Here is a 17,262-nt window from a genome sequence, read left to right as displayed (position 1 = left end):
TTTGATAAGGCTTATTTTAAGAATGTAGACATGGAATGGCAATGAAATCAAAGTAGATAACCGACCCTGGCTTGTGTGGCTCAGTGGATTCAGTGCTGGCCTGCAAACCAAACAGCTGACAGTTCAATTCCCAGTCAGGGCACATGCCTGGGTTGCGGGCCAGGTCCCCAGTAGCAGGTGCTCGAGAGGCAACCACACATTGTTGTTTCTCTCTCTTTCTCCCTCCCTTCCCCTTATTCTAAAAATAAAGAAATAATGAAAGTAAATCACCAGGTTCCAGGAAAAAGATATGCTTTAATAGTGAGGCACCTTTAATATCTTGCAACCTGGATTAGGTTTGGCAACAGTTTCATTGGATAAGTGGTTGCAAGTGTAGAAACATGCAAATGAATAGCCTTTGTTCACGTGTGATGATTGTGTTGCAATGGCAAAGTTACCATATTTGGCAAGAATTTCCCTCCTGTCAGAGCACATCTACAATGACTTCATATCAAATAATGGAAAAAGAACAATCGAATGCACCTCTTCCACAAAGGAACTGGGTCCTGGACCCGGTTGTATTTTCCCAATAAAACGTGTTGACATTTGGAAGCAGCACTGGGGAGAAACATAGGAAAAGGGCCTTTGCCGATTTCTCCAGCACTGGGATGGGGCGTGGTTGAATTTTATGGGTAAAAATGGATGAAGATTATTTTTAAAGCAAAACAAAAAATAGTGAAATGGAGACTATTCCAGTTGAAAAACCAAAATGTCTGGTATCCCATCCCCCTACCCTTGAGTACCCTTGAAATCAAGAGGTCAGAGGCCACCCAGGGAGGGAAAGAGGTCAAAGCAGAATTAGTCATCTAACCCCCAGCAACCTTAGCCTGAAAGTGTTTCAAGTGTTTCAAACAGGAAGTTCGAGGTTCCCTGCAGCTTTCAGGAGGGCTGTGTTTCTTTCATGATGATCTCAGCTGGCACTTTTTCACAAAAGGGAGACAAATCATTTGGAAGTAGTGAGTCTCTGGGTGCGGGTAGGTTGTACACCCACCCAAGTCAGATCTTACAGTCACGCAGTGCCCAGCAGGTTCGAAGCTCAAGAGGGCCACCTACTGAGCTGCCGCACATCAGGGTATCCTGAGCTTTTTAATACAAGAGGAATCATGGTCATCTACCCATTCTTCGCTTTTGCTGTTTTGGGCAACAGCTGAGGCAAATCGAGCGAGCCGTTTCTTCTAAATGCACACTGCCCACAGCAAGTCCCTCTCCTTGGGTACAGGCTAACCAATGTCTAAGGAAACCTATGCTTCCCTACTGTGTTTCAGACTTTGGTTAGTTAAATGAGTCCTACATCCAAGACCCCATAGCAAATGATGGTAATACCAGTCCACACCCCGTCTGCATTTAGTAAACCATTTTCCATGAGTGCTGGCCAGCCTGAGAGCATTCTCAGGCCACAGGATTCTGCCCGGCTGAGGAATGCATGTCACCTGTAAACAGTTCCCAACCAAAACTGTAAACACCAGAACTGTAAACGGTTCTGACTGGCGAAAGATGCCAAATAAATACCCCAGCTCTACTGGGACCATCTAGGTGCATATTCTACACATGTCTTCTCGAATTCCTCAGCAAAATGCCACTCCAGTTGCCCATGGTGCTAATTTGCTCAATAGTGTGTCATGTATTATGTTCCTTCCATCCCTGTCTCCTGTGTGCATTTCTCTCTATCAGTGCTTCTTGAGATCACCTCCTAAACAAACTACTTACACTCGAATCCTTGTGTAAGAGCCTGAATCTTGAGGAATCCAAATGAAAACTATCCCCTTGCGATGAGATCCCTTCAGAACGAAAACCCAAGTTTTGAAGATAAGGTAAAACATATAAATGACTCGGACCAGCGCCTGGCACACAGTCAGAGATGCTCAATATTACATTTGTTAAGCCTCTCAACCTTACAGTTTGAAAGTAAAACATCACCTGATGGCCTCTTCAACTTCACTTCTGGGAATGATGTCTGACATATTGTTAGGCAAAGTGACAAAGAAGTTGAAGGAGACTCTTGGTTTCAAATCACTCACCCACACGTCCTCCGCCCTGTGGAGAAGCAAAAGAAACATCTTCCTTTGTAGCCCAGAGGACACAGTGAAGTGAATGAAGACTTCCACTGCTAGAAAGGAGATTGGTGGAGGGCCACGGTGCGTTAAGTAGAGAAATAAGGGGCAGGGCAAACAATGGAATGACGCCATTGTCCATAAAAGCTTAACATTGCCCAAAGCAAATGAACTTGGCTACATAAGCTGTGATAGCGTTTTTTGTGCTGCCACTATCTAAAAACCACTTTTTTTTCAATGATAGATAAATGTCAAACTAACAGCAACAGAAGAATCAGCGAGGAGTCACTAGTGAGTCCGGACGGTGATAAACAACATGGTGGGCGGTAATGGCTTAGTAACATGGACAGAGGGGTGTTTACATCCTGCAGTCCCGCCCCACTCCACGAAAGTGTCCTGTTATACACACTGGCATGGGTAAGGAGTGGGGTTCACGGTACAAAGTGATGAGAGCGTGCTCTCACAGCTGCCAGAGTGTGTCTAATAAAATCGAAGGCAAATCATGTCGCTCATAGCCCTTCTCACTCGGAATAAAAGCCCAAGTCCTTAGAATGGCTTGTGAGGCCCATATGAACTTCCTTCTCCCCTCCCAACCCCCATGTCCCTAACCAGAGTCCTTCTTTCTTGTCTTCTACTAGCTCACTCTGTTCCAGCCACACTGGCCTCCTTGCTGACCCTTCAACAGGTGAAGGATATTTATTCCTCAGGATCTTTCCGCCTGCTAGTTTCCCTGACTGAAACATTTTCCCCCAGTGTCTGCATTACAGGCTTTCTCTCGTGCTTCATATATTTGCTCAAATATTAATGAAATCTTTTCCGACCATGTTAGTTAAAATTGTACTCTATACACTCACACACACACACACACACACACACACCAGCACTCCCTAGCCCCTTTCCTATTGTATTTTTCTCCCTAGCATTTATCACCATCTAATTCTATTATATTTCACTTACATATTTTGTTGATTGTCTATAACACGCGCATACACACACACATGACATATCTATTAGAATACCAGTACAAGTTCCATGAAGGGAGGTTTCTGCCTTTTTCTTTCAGTGTTAGGGGTAGATAAGAGCACTTAGGGGAGGGAAGGAAAGAAGAAAAAAGAAAAGAGGGAAGGGGCGGGGAGGGGGCGCAGAGGAGGGGGCATTTAATCAGAGCAATGCTCGTGCAATCTACAAGTCAAATGAGTCACAACCATTTCTAAATACAGTGGCCCACATTTTAGGATATCAAAGAAGTCTAAAAGGTATTAGGAAGGTTTTCTTAATTTCACTTGAGTAAAACGTCAAGCATAATATCTTCTCGGACCCAAGAATAAGAGTAGTACTGGGTGGAGTAACCCGAAAACACAGCGAATCAACTCACCTAAAAGGAATCGTCTGGTCTTTGACATCTGAAAAATACTCTCTCATGGCATATGCAATAGACGACTGGAAGAAGTACATTTCATTGTCGTTCCATTCATACTGCAAATTCAACAGGAAAATCACTGCTCAATGGGGATCACAGGATACAGGCAAGGCTTGATAGCCCACAAGCATTATTTTTAAATTTTCTAATATTTCAAAGATTCTTGCTATTTATTAAGTCAGTGACTTCCAACCTGAGTGTCTGGCAGCATCACCTGACACCTTGTTAAACCACCACATACTGGGCCCCACCCTCACAGTTTCTAATTCAGAAAGTGATGAGACCCAAGAATTTGTGTCTCTAATGAGTTCCCAGGTAGTACTGATGGTGCTGGTCAGGCAACCACGCTTTAAGAGCCACTGGGTTCACTGATTCTTTAGTTTTATTGTAACAGGAAATAAGGCCTACAGATGGGAACCGCACAAGTCGTGGGTTTTGGTTCACATGTCCATATATTGCAGACAAATATGCCGAGTTTTTACTATTTTTCTAGTAAGTTCTCAAACCTGTGTAAGTGTAAAAGAAAAAGAAGGTTGGGTTCAAAAGAAAAAAATTCTTTGTAAACTAGGTAATTCGTTTGTTCTTGTTTTTCAGTGCTAAACAAATGGTTTGTGTATTGGCATAGTCTATGACAGCTTGTTAAAACAGAAGGAAAAAAGCATTCACTCTTTCCTCCAGTAGGTGGCAGTAGAGATTAATGAATGGCACAAATCTTGCATCTCTCCTGTCTCTTTAAGAAAACCAATTAGACAGGAATTCACAAAAGAATTGCTACATCATTAGTTTCAGCTTGCTATCACTCAGATTCTGAAAAAAGTTTCTTTAATAGTAGTAATATTATTAATATTTGCTACCAGTAATATTCTGATTCCTTCCTTTCTTTTCTTTCTTTCTTTCTTTCTTTCTTTCTTTCTTTCTTTCTTTCTTTCTTTCTTTCTTTCTTTCTTTCTTTCCTTTCTTTCTTTCTTGACAGAGCAATCAATGTTCTGTTATCAAGGCCTTTTCCTTACATTTGACCAAAATAGGTATCAGAGAGAAAACTAAAATACAAACAAACAACAAAACAAAGCGAAGAAATCCCAACCACCACCAGGTGAAATCAAAGACTTCACAGCTGTTGACACAGTCCTAGGCAATATCCGATAATTTCTTGATGACCCTGGCCTGGTCTGGTTATTATTTCTATATGTTTAAAAAAAATAAAGGTTGAGTTCCCAAAAAATACAACTGGACTTTTCCGTGAAATAGCCTGAGCTGAACAGGCCTAACCCTGCTGTGTAGTAGATGTGTTAGAGGGATGGGTTTGGTCTCATGAAAGGAGACTTTCGTTCACTGAACCGGCCTCAGAATGTTCAAACCCTGTGAAGACTGCTTACCCATCCCTCGCTGTATGGAAAGTGCACATGGGACGAACGTCGAGCAAAAAAGAAGATAATTGAAAAGGAACCTGATGTGCTGGATACTTGAAAGGAGTTAAAATTTATTAGGTCAGGGGACAACTAATAATGACAGAAAGAGAAATAATCCCACAGACAACGATTGTTAAGAAAATAGGAAGTTGAACTTTTAGGGTTTGGGAAGTGCTGCAGCTCTATTTTTATTATTTATTTCTTCAATGTTGACTTTTACTTCTGTGTTATTTACATGCAGATGTCTTAATTGTTTATGAATATTACACTACAACTACTGTGCAGTCTTGGATAATATTTAACCTCCCAAGACAAGTAAGGGGATACAAATGTAACCTTTGGATCCATCCGGTACAAATGACAATTTACTGTAGCACTTTGGGTTGTTTTATCCAAGAGTCCCAGATTGTCCTCGGATCCTGCAGAGCCTTCAGGGTGCCGTGCCCCACCCAGGCCTTGCATCCCCATCTGCCTGAGACGGCACTTTCCTCTTTCCCAACGGAAGCCACTACTTCTTCAGACTGAATGACGTGAGACAGGTGTTAAGAAGAGAGTGCTTGGCCAATTAAAGTAATGCACAAGAAGGTATACGTAATAGCATTGTCTGTAAAACATTTTCGTATCCCAAAATGCACATGGAAAGCTTTGAAACTCTTGATGGCATACTCCAGAGCAATAAAATCAGAATCTCGGGGAGTGGGACTCAAGCACTGTATTTTTAAACCATCCTATATGACTCCAATGTGCAGCCAGATTTAAGAAACGGTTCTAAATCAGTACTTATCATTTATACATATAACCTGGGGGTTTGTTCAAATGCAGGTTGTGATTAGGCAAGTCCCAGGCTGGGGTCTAAGATTCTGCATTTTAACCAGCTTCCAGGATATAGATGGTTGACTAAAACAAAACAAAGCAAAGCTGGCTACATTACCTCTAAAAACAAACAATCTATCAAAATATAACCATGGTCTCCTCAAATACCAGTAATAGTGTTAAGAGTGAATTGGACGGGTGGGGGTTTGGTATTTAAATGTGAGTGTTTTCTCATTGGTCTCCAAAATACCTTCAAGGCAGCAAGGAAAAAGCGTCAGATAAGGAATGTGTTACAGAAAACAAACAAAAGGCAAAGGCCCAAACCTGGGACTTGCAGTTCCCAAGAGAACCATGTGGGCTCTCATCTTTTAGTCCTCACTGGGACGGGTTTGCTGTGTCCCAATTAAGGGAGGCCAATGAAAAGCCATGGGCGCGCTGTCCCGAATACTCACTGCTTTGTCTCCAAGAGCTGATTTTAGGCTTATCCTCACTTTGATGCTTTGTGCAGTGTCTGATGAAAGAGAGATCACAGACTGTTGTTACAAAAGACAGATCGACCATGTGTGTTTATTTCCTTCTCACCCCAAGACCCCACTAAATGATAGTAAAGGGATTTTTAAAAATGTATAAATACACTTTTTGGAAAATGAGAAGTAATGGAGGAGTGGTAACCGCTTTCTCAGTGGTCAGGATGGAATGGCCTAATGTATACAGAGACCTCAGACCTCGGGCAGCGGAGGTGGGTAGAAGATACCAACTATTCTTTTCAGTCTCATCCTTTGCTGCTTTTTCTGCATTGAATCCACTGCTTCCTGGGTTGTATGTCTTCTTTCTTGAATTAACTCTTCTTTCTGGCAGTTACTTTCATATTTCTAAACAACTTGCTTATATTGTTATTTGTGAGTTTTTTGGTTAGTTTTAGACATGTACTTCTGCCTACCCTTCTGCCTCTCTTTGTCACAAAAAGTCACAAAATAAGGGATATAAAATAGTAGATTTCTTGGCTTTGCAGACATAATGACATAAATATTAATCATTTCTTCACTAACAATCAGTGTTAAGCTTTATCATCTTTTCAGAACAGGATTCGAGTCTAATGGGTTGGGAACTGTGGGACTCTTATTTTCAATATCAGGCTAACAAATCAGGAGGGGGTGGTTTTCCCTGCACATAGTAAGTATTCAAACAACATTGTTTCCTCCCCAATAAAATGACAGTTGCCGTCACAGCAGTCAGAAGCAGAGTCTACTCAGAGTGCAAACATACTCTGCTATGTCTCAGGCCCATGAGACTGAGGATGGAAAGGACTAGGGGACGCAGAAATATGTTAACTCAGTGAACTTACATGGACTCCAGTCGGTGTCCCATCCCACAAAAGAGTCCCTGTTCTGGTCTTTCAGCCAGGTAAACAAAGGCTCGAAGTAGTTGAGCAGTGGTCTTACATCCATTTGCTTTTCTTCTACAGAAGCTTCCAATGCACGGGTCCAGGGTTCCGATTTGCCAAGTTTCAGCATTTGGCTATGTGAAAAAAGAGAGCTAGGTTCAGGGCCTTTGGGAGGATTTCAGATGTACATTATAATTACATGTATGATCTATGGTTTCTCCTCTTTGGCTTTGGTAAGTTTGCTCTGAGCACATAAGAAACTAATGCATATTAATGGAAGAATTCATACTTTGATCTCTTTCCCCTTCCAAGTACACTATAAAGAAAACCCTGTAGTTATGACATGAAGAAAGGAGGTGGTCTGTCCAGCCACCATATAGTCTAGGTTCCTGTGTGACCACAAAATAAAAATGTAATTAGTGGTTAGGACATTTGGGAGCCAAAATTTTTCTTTTTAGAAAAAGAAACCTCCTAGATGGTGTGGCTCAGTGGATTGAACGCAGGCCTGTAAACCAAACCATCACCTGTTTGATTCCCAGTCAGGGCACACGCCTGGGTTGCAGGCCAGGTCCCCAGTAGGGGGTGTGAGAGAGGCAACCACACACTGATGTTTCTCTCTCCCTCTTTCCCCCTCCCTCCCCCTCTGTCTAAAAATAAATAAATAAAATCTTTTAAAAAAATCAAATTTGAAGCTAAGCATGGAAATGAATAATTTTGCGTAGCAGTACAGGTGCGACATTTTGAAGCATTTCTTACAGCAGCTTCTCCCCAGCTGCGGTGGAATTTGAAATGTCACATTTGTGCAGGGGACCTTCATGTTGAGCTACTCGACAAAGGGCTTCTTGAAACTGGAATTGAAAAATGGTCCTTGTGTAATAACTGCAAGAGAAAGAAAGAAACAAAAGAAGCAGGCCCATGTTTAGTTGCTGTAGTAGAGTCGTTGATTGGGGCATATATTTCAATTCTGAGACCCTAGTAATCAAAGACATAGTCATCAAAGCTCTTTCCCCAGAAAGACCTAAACAGGAATCCTTACAGACTTGTCATAACCTACTTGCATTTCTGTATCAGCTGATAAAAATGCTGTATTATTTCTTGAATGCTAGCTCACATCTATATTGTGTTTCACAGATTTATAGCCCTTTCATATAAGTGATACTAATCAATCCTTACAGCAGGTGAATAATATGATTTCCTCTGTACAAATACAAAACTGAGGCTCAGCAAAATCAACATCTGGGGCTAATAGGTGAAGAGCATAGGTTTTTGCACTTCATGTTAAAAATGCTAATATTACAGTCATTCTGAACAAGACAAAAAACACTTGCTTGTTTTCTCCCAAGGATACTGTAAATTCCTCAATGGTAGAGAAGCAATCCCACAGTTTTACTTAGCACAATGAAATCTGTTGAGTTAAATTTAATAGAAATTGATCATCTATCTTGAGATTTTAGGGGGGGGAAGGTGCATAGAAATAGGAGAAATTATAGCCACTGCTTCATAGACCCCTATTTCTCTACCGTTAGCACAGCTATCCACAAACCCTACAAGTTAAACAGTGAGAAGAAACTATAATTTACCGGATGAATGAGTAATCATTAGCAACATGGAACAGAGACGCAGGATCACAGTATGTTTCATCATGGGGCACAGGTTCCACCACACCAACTATTTCTCGCCTTTGGGGAGAAAAGAAGATATGTTAGCTGTGGGTCACTCACCATGAGAAGAGAGAGTTGGGTCCAATTAGCGCCGTTTCCACAGCCAATGGCACTAGAATTGGCCGTCAGATGAAATACAAACAGTGCCCAAAAATTATAGACAATAGCTCATTATGTGGTCAACTCTTCCTTTTTTAATTCAGCCGGAGTATACCATTGGAAAATAACTGTGTCTTCAAAACAAGGATTCAACAAAGTGCATTGCATGGCCAAAAACACACAGTTGAAAGTCCTAAGAATTCCTCTCTGGCACCACGGTAAAGTTGAAATCTTACTTTTTCTTCAAGGCTAGCTCAAATGTACCCTTCTGTGAAGCCTGCCCCTGTTCCCACCCACCTGCCAGCACAGTGAACCTCTCCAGCTCCCTTAGCCTTCTCTAGCTGCACCCTCTTTGTCATTTCTCTCTCCACTTTATAATGATTCATGTCCACATCTTCTTCCCTGGGAGACAAGCTCCCCTGGAGGGCAGAGCTGTGTCTTGGTCATCTCTACAGTTCCAGTGTCAAACATGGTGTCTAATGCTAAGGAAAAATGTCATGTGTATTTGTTGAATGAACAGAGTAATGAATGTATGAATGAACCATCTTAAGGGTCTGATTCCATGTCCCTTTAGAAATAAACTAAAAGGCATCAAGAATGATTCATTTAGAAAAAAGGGCCAGGCAATCATGCATTTGGCATTGTTTAAACTGAATACATTTATTTGTACTGTCTGAGTGTGGGAATCATTATAGACACAATTTTAGTAATACTCAGACACTAGAAATCCCAAGCAACATTTATGTTAACAAATGCAACACTGGCAAAAAAAAAGTGGCGCTGACTTAAACTTATGGATATGGGGCTGAATGTTACATAGTTAGGTCTTCACTACAAAAAGGAAAAATAAGAAAAACAAAACAATTGATGGGCACCTACTAGATGGTGAGGAAAATATTTCCCTTCCTCCTTTCCTTCCTTCCTCCTGCCCTTGCTTCTTCACTCCCTCCTTCCTTCTATCCTGTATGTACCCTTTTGGAATCTTTCATCCAAAACCCATTTATTTCATATCCATAGGTATCAGGTACTGTCCAAGGCACTTAGAAAACAGTGACAAACAATGTATTGCTGGAACTACTGCAAGCGATCATTATCTGTTACCCAAATGTGCCAGGCTCTCTCTAGCTTGAAATTCTCTCTGTTCCCCTCTACATACACCTGGTTAACTCCAACACCTTTCTCAGAGCTCAGCTTGGATGCCTTTCTTCATCTGACCCAATGGATTTGGCCTTGGATCTCCCCTTGGCTGTTCATGGATCCCAATTCCCTCCTATATCATAATACAATAGGTTGCAGTAGTTTTATTTTCCACATCCCTCTATAAACTAAAGTTCTTTGAAGTAAAAGACAAACTGATAAGCATTAGATCCCAGGGCTTTGCCTAAAATGTGGAATCAATATATTTTTGTTTAAAAGAATAAATAGAATGAATTAATTGATCGCTTCCTAAATATTATCACATTTTAATGGGGGACTGAACACTCAAGAAGATGAGTTTGAGAAGTTGTGTCACCTGACCGTGCTTGGGTGGGGGCAGAACCAAAAAGATGTTATCTGAGGAGAGGACACCCAAATAAAGTCTTACAGAAATGGAAGCACATAATGTCTTGTGGTGCTGGTGGTGCTGGTGGTGGTGGGTGCTGTGTCTGGTGATGGTATTTTCCCATAGCCTAAACACACCTCTCTCTCGTTTTCACATACTTAGCCCCACCTCCACAGATTTCAAGACAACTGGTGAATTCCAAGTTATTCTCACCATAACTAATTTTCTGAGAAGCCCAATCCTAGTTGGGTTATCACAGAAGCAAACTCTGAGACGAGGTCCTGAGAAATGACCCCAGGAAACATGGGTAAAGGAGTGAGGAAGTGAGACAGGGAGGAAAAAGCAGCTCTTAAAAGACATGTTATCAAGCAAGTTCACAGTCAATCCCTTTTAAATAAACAGCAAACTCATGAGAAAATGTTTTACTAGCTGTGCATTGATTGACTTACTTCATCTCCCACCACTTTTTCATCCACTGCTCTTTGGGAATTTCACCCTTGAAGACCATCCACCTCCACTTTTCTAACATGTAGGTGAATGGTAGAGTTCCAACAATGTTAAGTGCTTGTTTGAGTAGGAAGTTTATATCTGTTTCTGAAAGTAAAAGGAGAAAGATAAATATTAAGATGAGGATGACAGATGTTCTGTATTGGATAATTTCCCAACCCCAAAATATTCCTCAAAATATACTTACTCTAATGATGGTTACATGAGAAATATTGACAGTTGAGATAATAATAATGTATATATTCATTCTCTCAGCTAAGGGATTTGGAGTAAAGTGAAGTCTTAGATAGAACAGATAAAATAAGTCCACAAGTAACCCCCAATACTCATTTTTTAAATTAGTTTCAATTGTCTTCTTTGAATGTCTCTTATCAGAACTTATTAAAGCTATTTTATTGACTTTCACAGTCATACTGTTCATTTTTGTTAAGTTCCATGAAGGCAGTGACTGGTAATGTTCCATTCAAGACTGTATACCTTGCCTGGTGTCTACCACATAATACCCCGTGTCTTTGTTAAATAAACAAATAGTAAACAGCTGTGCCCCAAAGCCAGCTAACTACACAGTAAAACAAGCAAACAAACAAACAATCAAAAAGAACCTCCCTAGAAGAATAAACCATTTACTGGATAGTTGGAAGTACAATGTACTTTAAATGTACTGACATCTTCCTTACATGAGTTTAAAATGCTTTAAGAAATTATGGTATTTCTTTAGATTCTATATTTCCCATACTATTCTTGCCCTCCCCCTATCTATTTTCTACCTACCGTCTATGCTACTTATTTTCTGTACCTTCTCCCCCCTTCTTCTCCTCCCACTCCCCTGTTGCTAACCCTCCATGAGATCTTCATTTCTATGGTTCTGCTCCTAATCTAGCTGTCCTTTTAACTAGAGGGGGGAATGGTGAGGGTGGGGGGTGGAGGGGAATGAAGGGGGGAATAGAACAACTATAATGGCTTAATCAATAAAATATATATTTTTAAAATTCATGATAACTATTTAATTTAAAAAATCAAATCCCCCCCCAAAAATTATGGTATTTCATGCATCCTTTATTAGTGATGTAAAAAGACAGTAGAACTCACTCCAGTGTACAAATGAAGCTCACCGAAATGTAAGCAGGGGGATGTTCTCTACTTGGCATACCACTCTATCTCTAGTGTCAAGAAATATGCCTTGCACATAGTGAGTGCTTAATAAATATTTATGGAAGAAGAAAGGGAGAGAAAGAGGGAAAGAGAGAGATAGAACAAAGGAATTTATTTAACATCATGCACTAATCAGGGACACAGCCAAGAAAAGGGGTTTTTCAAACCAGTGGTTTCACCAACCATGTTTAGTAGGGTCTTTGTGATTCAAACTTTCCCTGCTGTCAAGGAATATTTTTTTAAATGATAAAACAAATAATTGTCTATTAATTGACTTGGAATGATATTTAAAAATTAATAAACAGGTGTAGTTATTGTGAACGCCCTTTTCTTTGTTTCTCACATCATGGGAGAATGTGGCTGCTTATCGATTCCCCACTGGGTCTGCCTACAGTAACTTTTTCAGACATGATGATGGCTTTACACTGACCTACTCCCAGGCTCTCATGAGATCAGTAAAATCTGGAGTCAGAAATCAAGGCAAAGTGAACTGCCCACACAAGAACTGAGCTCATGACCCTGACCTCATTGGCCAGAACTTCCAGCCAGCGGAGCTGATGTTTATGTCCCACATAACTAAAATGAGGGGACAGAAATACTCAAAAGAGAAGAACATATTTAGCTCTTAGTGTCTTTTTACAAGGAAGAATCACAAACATGGTATCCTCATTGAAGGATCTAGACCTTGTGAACATTTGCTGTGTTCTATCAAGTCTAAGCCATTCAAAGAGAAACAGGCTACCTCAGGCACGGATGTTGAAAAATAGCACAGACCTGAGGAAATGTTATGAGAGCAAATTCATGCTTCTGCTGGATGAACAAAATGTTTCAGTCCCTTCCAATCTTGATATTTTACCACCTGTTTTTTAGAATTCCCAAATTTCCAGTTACCCTTTATTTTGCATAACGTTATGGGAAAAGCTTTAGATTAAGGCCTTGATTCTTGTTTGGCCACGTTGCTATTTGACCTTGGGCTGGTTATTTTCCCTCTCTTGTCTCCACTTTGCTTCCTCTGCAAAATGGTTTTTAGAATCTGTTCCCTCCAATATTTTGGGAAGTTTTTTACCTAGAACCAGAGGGATCTAGTTAGAATTCTGACACTAATTAGCTAGGTGACCTTGGATAAGCCATTTCACTTCTGGGGACCTGTTTATGCATCATTTTAAAAACCAACCATCAGATGTTTCTCAAAGTGCCAACATCATTCATTCAGTTACCTCTCTTATGTCCTTTACAAGGATGCACAACTACAAATTGGCAGGCCATGATAAATACTTCATTTTTAAGGTAGTAGCAATTCCAAGTTATTCATAAATACCTTTATGTGGCAAAAATCAAATATATCCTATGCATAATAATAAACACCTTTGCCCACGTCAGACTAAAGAATCTCCAAAATAAGCCATGAAAAAAATGTCTGTACCATTGTCTTCATGGAAATCAGATGGCAGAAGACCCAGAACTTTCAAATGCTTAGGTGTAGCTACAGAAAGTGACATGATTTCCCCAACAGCTTCATGGAACCCTTCATTTGCTCCATTTCTTAGTAGGAAGGGTTGGTTGGCATATGCCATGTCATACTGGATGTGTCCCATCTCATGATGAGCTGTCAGGAAGTCATCCATTGTCACCTTTGTGCACATCTTGATCCTACACATAAAGGGAGAAGATTAAAATGAATTTCAATTAATTTTATTTAATAATCACAATAGAGTTGTATGGGATTTCAGTAATATGAATCATCTCTCCAAGATTCAGTCACCAATGAATAATGAGGACCTACCTTTTAGATCTTAGAAACTATTCTAGGTGCTCAATATAAAGTGATGAGCCTAGTTGAATTCTTTTCTTCTTCTCACAGACTAACAGAAAGAAACATATATAGAGACCTCTACTACAAAAGCTCTGAGACAAGTACTCTGTAAATAATTAGTAGGCATGGCTTTGGGTATAACAACAAGTGATTGTAGGCACAATCTCCTAGAAGCACCAAAAAAGGCATAACTGAGGATGCAATGAGCAATCTGGACCTTGATCAGCATGCAGAAATTTTTGAGGTAGAGGGTAGGGAAGGGCAAAAGGTTTACATTCCTGAAGGTGCTCGCTCAGTGTGAAAGACTTAAGAAAGGAATGTTCTGTTCGGGACACTGAGCAGTTTGGTATAGCCAGGACAGAGAAGTAGTAGGAGAAGGGGCTGGAAAGTGATGGTTGGTAATCATTAGCACGTAAGTCAGGCAGTGGATGTGGTGGCCCAGGAAGCAGGTATAGGTAGAATGGAAAGAAAAGAGGGCCAAGACAAAGCTCTAGGAGGTCCTAGTATGTACAGAGTGGGAGACAAAGTTGGTTCAGAGAAGATAGAGAGAAGAGTTAAAGAAATCCGGAAGAGGATGACAATGCAGAGGCCAATGAAAAATAGCATTTCAAAGACAACTTGTAAATGTTATCTAATGCTGCTGTGGCCCAATGAAATAAGGACAGCATTTTGCAGTTAGGTAGTGATCCTTCTCAACTTGACAAGAACAATTTCATTCAGGTGAATGTAGGGGGTCATATTTCAGTAGGTTCCCAAATTAATTTTCCTGCCACTCTGACCATGTCATCTCCCTGATAACTACCCTTTGGACTCCCCACTGCTTAAGAATAAACTCAATCTTCTTCATATACTCCAACACGACTTGCTTTTCCAACTTGGTTTTTATCCTTTCTCTTTTGAAATCAATTATAAGAATAGCTACTATATATGTAATGTCTACTGTATGTAAGATCCTGTGCTAGGAAACTTACATATACTTATTTGTAAGACTCACTCAATACTGGAGTCAGTAAGCTATGGCCTGCAGCTGACCACCTGTTTTGATAAATAAGGTTTTATTAGAGCACAGCCATACCATATGTTTATGTGTTTTCTAGGGCTATTTTCATGCCACGACAGTAGAGCTAAGTAGTTGCAACAGAGACCTGCAAAGCCTAAACTGTTGGGTTGGCCAAAAACTCCATTATATATTTTTTCATAAAATAAAAGGCACATTTTTTATTTCACCAATCACTTTATTGATTTGGATGTTTTGAGCATGTCAGCTATCTTTCACTATTGGCTTCTAGTGGGTAGAGGCCAGGGCTGCTGCTAAACACCCTCCAATGCATAAGACAGCTCCACAGTAAAGTGTTATTTGGCCAAAATGTCAGTGGTACCAAGCAACTTCACAAACCACTTTTGACACATTCGATCAGTCACAGCACCTTCTCCATACATTGCAGAAATCTTTTTTTTTTTTTGCATTTCTATTGCCCTTTTACCTTTCTTGGTATAATAAAGCATAATATGCCAAAAATGTTGCAAGTCTTCTTCCAGCTTCAATACTGAATTGGCTGCACAAAAATTTACCAATTTTGATAAGTTTTTTTAAATGCATGCTGATATGACAGTGGTCACAATACAATCTAACAAAATTGTTTCAAGTGAAGTTAAAGACAACTAAGCACTATTAGTGCCATCATATGGAAAAAATGTAATGGACTTTTTGGCCAATCCGATGTTTGTTATCTGACCATTTACAGAAGAAGATTGTCAACTGCTACTCTAGTGGATGGTGCTGGAGTCCTGCCCAGATCTGCTTTACCAGGCAGATTCACCCATCACTCAGTTGCCTGAGGCATAGCCCTTAAAGGTGGATAGCTGCTTCCTTCTTCACTGTCTTTGGCTAAATGTGAGGTACCTTAACAAGGAGATCATGTTCTCCCTGCTCTGGCAGTCCACAGTCAATGACTGACTTAGGTAGGGGTATATATTAGTCACTTTCATACACCCTGTCTCAAGGTATGACCAACTCTGGTACAAATCTTGCTCCAGAGAGCCCTGTGGATGAAGCTGAGGCAAGTGTCCAGCTTAGAGCACATCCTTACTTAAAATTTTCACCTGCCCCATCCTGCTTCCCTCACTCCTCTTTGCTTGAGAGCTATTCCTCAATGCAGCACTTGTAAAGAATCTTTATCTCAAGCTCAGGAATCCAACCTAAGAAGCTCACAGACCTGCAAACTGGGTATTGCTATTCCACTTTATAAGTAAGGAAACTGAAACTCAAGAAGGTTAAATACCTTGCCCAAGATTGCCTAATCATTAAGTGGCACCTGGGATTTGAAAGCCTGTGCCCATTATGCCCTATCACACAGACCCTTCTTCACAGCCCTCTTTTTCTAGCCCAATCTGCTGACTCTGGGACACAATGCCACATCCTGTCTCTCTGCATTTAATCCTGCTATCCTTCCAGGCTGGAGTACTCCTCCAAGCTCTGTCTGCCTGAACCCTTCTGGTCTTTCAAGCCCAATTCAAATGCCACCTGAAAAGCCCTGTCTGAGCCTACCCGCTATTTCAGGTGTGGTCAGTTCTCTTCCAATACCTCCATTGAGTATTCTCTATTTCTCTTATAACACCACCACTTTCTTTTATCTCAGCTTATTTATTCACCCATCCTGTCTCACTCACGTGGAAGGGAAGATCAATGCCTGATTCACACATCCATCTCACATAAATCGTAGCACCAAAACTTTCCTAATGGGGGGCACCGCCACACCCATGACCATGCAACTCTAATGGGTACATATTATTTCATATGAGGCAAATTGTCCAAAGGTTCAAGTTAGGACCTGCTGACAATCCCATTTTTCTGAGAAAGCCCAGATGTGCTCTCATGGATTCTCAGCCTTCGTTAAAGGCAAGTTCATTCTCTGTGCTCAGAAAAGCAGAGAAGGAATTCCAATTCACCCTCTTCCCTTCCTCCATTGACTCCCATTTTAGTATCAGCTGTGTATCAGCCTCCTTACCTGAAGTCATTTTTCCCCAGATCCCAGGCTGTGGGGTGGCAGACCACTTCCCGGCCATCATCTGGCTTAGTTATCATGGAGTTATCCCAGAATCCTTGAGTCATATTAAAAAGGCCCACAGACATAAAGAACTTCTCAGCCTCCTTGAATATCCTCTGTGCATCCCAGGACTGAAAAAAAAAAAAAAAGAACAGCATTTAATTCTAGCATTAAAATAGCAGCATTCTTTCTGTTGGATATGTACATAGGCATAACCTTTCTGGGTGGCTATTGGACAACATGTATGGGCAGTTTTCATAGTATTTATATTCTTTGTCTCAATGGTCCTGTCTCTAGAAAACTAACCTAGGAATTTCTCAGAAA

The 17,262-nt window shown here is 40.7% G+C and overlaps 1 protein-coding gene across 1 annotated transcript in view; it reads right to left on the bottom strand.

Moving 5' to 3' along the window:
* Positions 1 to 17,262, bottom strand: part of ACE2 (angiotensin converting enzyme 2) — a 41,593-nt gene that overhangs the window by 2,937 nt on the left and 21,394 nt on the right. Inside the window, exons 9-17 of the mRNA XM_037157556.2 lie at positions 16,900 to 17,069; positions 13,502 to 13,728; positions 10,869 to 11,013; positions 8,697 to 8,795; positions 7,873 to 7,995; positions 7,078 to 7,250; positions 6,185 to 6,243; positions 3,466 to 3,566; positions 1,957 to 2,073 (exon numbers count right to left, since the gene is read on the bottom strand). Of these exons, the coding sequence (XP_037013451.2) occupies positions 1,957 to 2,073; positions 3,466 to 3,566; positions 6,185 to 6,243; positions 7,078 to 7,250; positions 7,873 to 7,995; positions 8,697 to 8,795; positions 10,869 to 11,013; positions 13,502 to 13,728; positions 16,900 to 17,069 (1,214 nt within the window). The remainder of the gene's footprint in view (positions 1 to 1,956; positions 2,074 to 3,465; positions 3,567 to 6,184; positions 6,244 to 7,077; positions 7,251 to 7,872; positions 7,996 to 8,696; positions 8,796 to 10,868; positions 11,014 to 13,501; positions 13,729 to 16,899; positions 17,070 to 17,262) is intronic.

This window comes from Artibeus jamaicensis, unplaced genomic scaffold (assembly GCF_021234435.1).
Source record: "Artibeus jamaicensis isolate MK-2021 breed Jamaican fruit bat unplaced genomic scaffold, CSHL_Jam_final scaffold_1283, whole genome shotgun sequence".
In the NCBI taxonomy this organism is placed as follows: Eukaryota; Metazoa; Chordata; class Mammalia; order Chiroptera; family Phyllostomidae; genus Artibeus; species Artibeus jamaicensis.
Note: the sequence above shows the minus strand (reverse complement) of the source record. Positions and strands in the feature narration are given on the sequence as shown.